The 2,533-nt window shown below is 59.4% G+C and overlaps 1 protein-coding gene across 1 annotated transcript; it reads left to right on the forward strand.

Moving 5' to 3' along the window:
• Window positions 1–839: 839 nt before the first annotated feature.
• On the forward strand, window positions 840–2,046 carry LOC123431182 (dof zinc finger protein DOF3.1-like). The gene is made up of 2 exons (XM_045115019.1): window positions 840–1,160; window positions 1,246–2,046. The coding sequence occupies exons 1-2, from the start codon at window positions 1,056–1,058 to the stop codon at window positions 1,765–1,767; spliced, it is 627 nt and encodes a 208-aa protein (XP_044970954.1). The 5' UTR covers window positions 840–1,055; the 3' UTR covers window positions 1,768–2,046.
• The last annotated feature ends 487 nt before the right edge of the window (window positions 2,047–2,533 follow it).

Consider the following 2,533-nt stretch of genomic DNA (forward strand, 5'->3'; position numbering starts at 1 on the left):
GAAATTAACCTTCACCCGGGACGAGACACCAAACCCACGACGGTGACAGCGCCGTCGCCGTCTCTCATGGCGCGTGTGGCCCCGGCGCGTAGAAAAAGCGGCACCGACCATGTCCCTCCATTCGTCCTCTCTCTGGCCCAGCTCGCCAACCTCCGTCGGCCCCCCGGCCGCGTCACGGTGAAGCGACGACTGCCCGCCAGCTCGCGTCCGTCCCCATTGCCGCCCACATCGCTCCTCGTTCACGCAAAACAAACTGGTTTGATGCATGCGTCCGGCCGGCGCCGCCGCAAGCGTCGCACTATGCGCTGCCGGCGCCGCCGCAAGCATCGCAGTGTGCGCTGCCGGCGCCGGATGTCGACGTGACGATGCCTTGGCGCCCATCGACCACGTAGCCGTGGTACGTACGTGCAGTGCAGAATAGCTGGGTCCGTCGCGTTACGTCCATCACAGCATCTCGGCACAGTGCCGCGGGAGCGCGCGTGCGTGTCTGGGCTCTGGACCGGACTGGTGAGCGCGCTGCCAGCGGCAACTTGCAAGATTCCATCCACCACCGAGAACTCTCCAGTCTCCTCTCCACACCGCGCCCACAATGCACACCCCGCCGGCCGTTCGGTTTCCTCGGTAGACTGACCCGTGCGCCGGCCGGTCGTGCCAGACAGACATATGTAGAACGCGACGGCGACGTACGCTGGTGGGGATGCACGGTGGAGGAAGCTACCTTCGGACGCAAGGAGAGCATCGCATCTGGTGCTGCCGCCGTACGTGCGCGCCGCGTCACCCCGGGCCCCGCCGCCGCGCCGGCTTCTATATATAGGAGACCCACTAGACACTCGGCCTCGCATACGCATAGGTTACTACTACTAGGCCACGACCATCATCTGATTGCCGCCGCCCATCCAGCTCACACTGACCGCTTACGTCTCACTCTCTCCTCCCTCTCCTAGCTAATTGTCTAGCTACGGGTAGCTAGCTGGTGATCACCACGCGCGCTCGCCGCTCGTTTTAAGCCGGCCGGGTCGGACACGGCATGCGCTGCTCCGCCCGCACGGCAAACCATGGCTCCAGCTTCCGCATCGCTCCTCCCCGCCGCCGCCGCCAAGCGCCCCTTCGCCACCGACTCTGCCTTCGACCCTTCTGAAGAAGGGCAACAACTCGCGCAGGTCAGTCTCTGCTCAGTGCTCGCTCTGTCTGTCTCTTCTCCGGCAAGCGTACTGACGCGCGCGTGTGGTGAACCGTGGTGACCAGGAGAGCGCGGTGACCAAGAAGAACGGCGAGAGCCAGCAGCAGAAGCTGGAGTGCCCGCGGTGCAGCTCCAGCGACACCAAGTTCTGCTACTACAACAACTACAGCATGGCACAGCCGCGCCACTACTGCCGCACATGCCGCCGCTACTGGACGCACGGTGGCACGCTGCGCAAGGTCCCCGTCGGTGGCGCGTGCCGCCGCAGCTCCGGCAACAGCAACAAGCGCCGCAGGCCCTCCGCCGAGCCCCACACGCCCTCCTCCGACTCGCCGCAGCCGGACCAGCTGGATACGCTCCCACCGTTCCCGGTCTTCCCGTTCCTCACCGACGGCGGCCCCGTCTTTCTTCCGCAGTTCGACCTCGGGCTCGGCGGATTCCCGTGGACGGCACCGCCGGCCACGGACCACCTCTACGACGGGCTCGCGGCGCCGTCGGGTGGCTGTGATGGGGCGCTCACCCCCGCCGGCGCGTGGGACGACTTGGGCGGCCTCGACTTCACCTGGCCACCGCCTGCCGGCAACTGACCAGCGTCATCATGTCAGTCAGCATGTCGCCGGCGCGTTCGAGGCTCCTGTTTTATCATCGCAGCCTCATGTGATGTGACCAACTAGACATCTTTCTCCACACTTGATGTCTGATAACATAGCTCGATCCATTTGAAGTTAAATTTTTCATGTAATTTGGATGTGGCTAGCAAGCGCATGTTGTTAAGTACTTTGTTGTGCTAGATAAACCTCATGGGAATAGGAACTCATGCAACTTGAGTAGAGCAATGTTGTAATAAATGGCCATTTCTTTTGAAAGCATTGCTCCAATCTCGTGCACAAATTCACCCGCACTAAATTCCAAAAAGAGAAGTAAAAATTGAAACATCTGATTTTTTTTTGTGAAAGAAGATCAACAAGGTTGACAAGATGAATTTTGCAGAATGCTAGTTGATGTTCATCGACAAAAAAAAGTGTGGTTTTAGTTATTTGTACTATGTTCTGAATTAAATATTCATGCGGGTGTATTTGAGCTCGACAACAATTATCCATGAAAAAATCCAATTCCGTTCTTGGGGGCATATGCTCCTGTCCATAAAAAAAATGTAAAAAAGGAAAGAAAAATGTGTTCTTGGCAACGGCCATGGCAGCGACCGGCAGAATGACCGCGAGGGTCGGCACAACCCTAACATGAAAAGGGTGTGTGCCTTGACAACGATGGCTTGTCATCAATGTCGCCCGTGCGTTGAGCGGCACGCAGCGCGGCCACCTTGAGGGCGATGTCCGTAGCGGCCTTCTTTTCTGT

The sequence above is a fragment of the Hordeum vulgare genome, chromosome 2H (genome assembly GCF_904849725.1).
Source record: "Hordeum vulgare subsp. vulgare chromosome 2H, MorexV3_pseudomolecules_assembly, whole genome shotgun sequence".
NCBI classification, from domain to species: Eukaryota; Viridiplantae; Streptophyta; class Magnoliopsida; order Poales; family Poaceae; genus Hordeum; species Hordeum vulgare.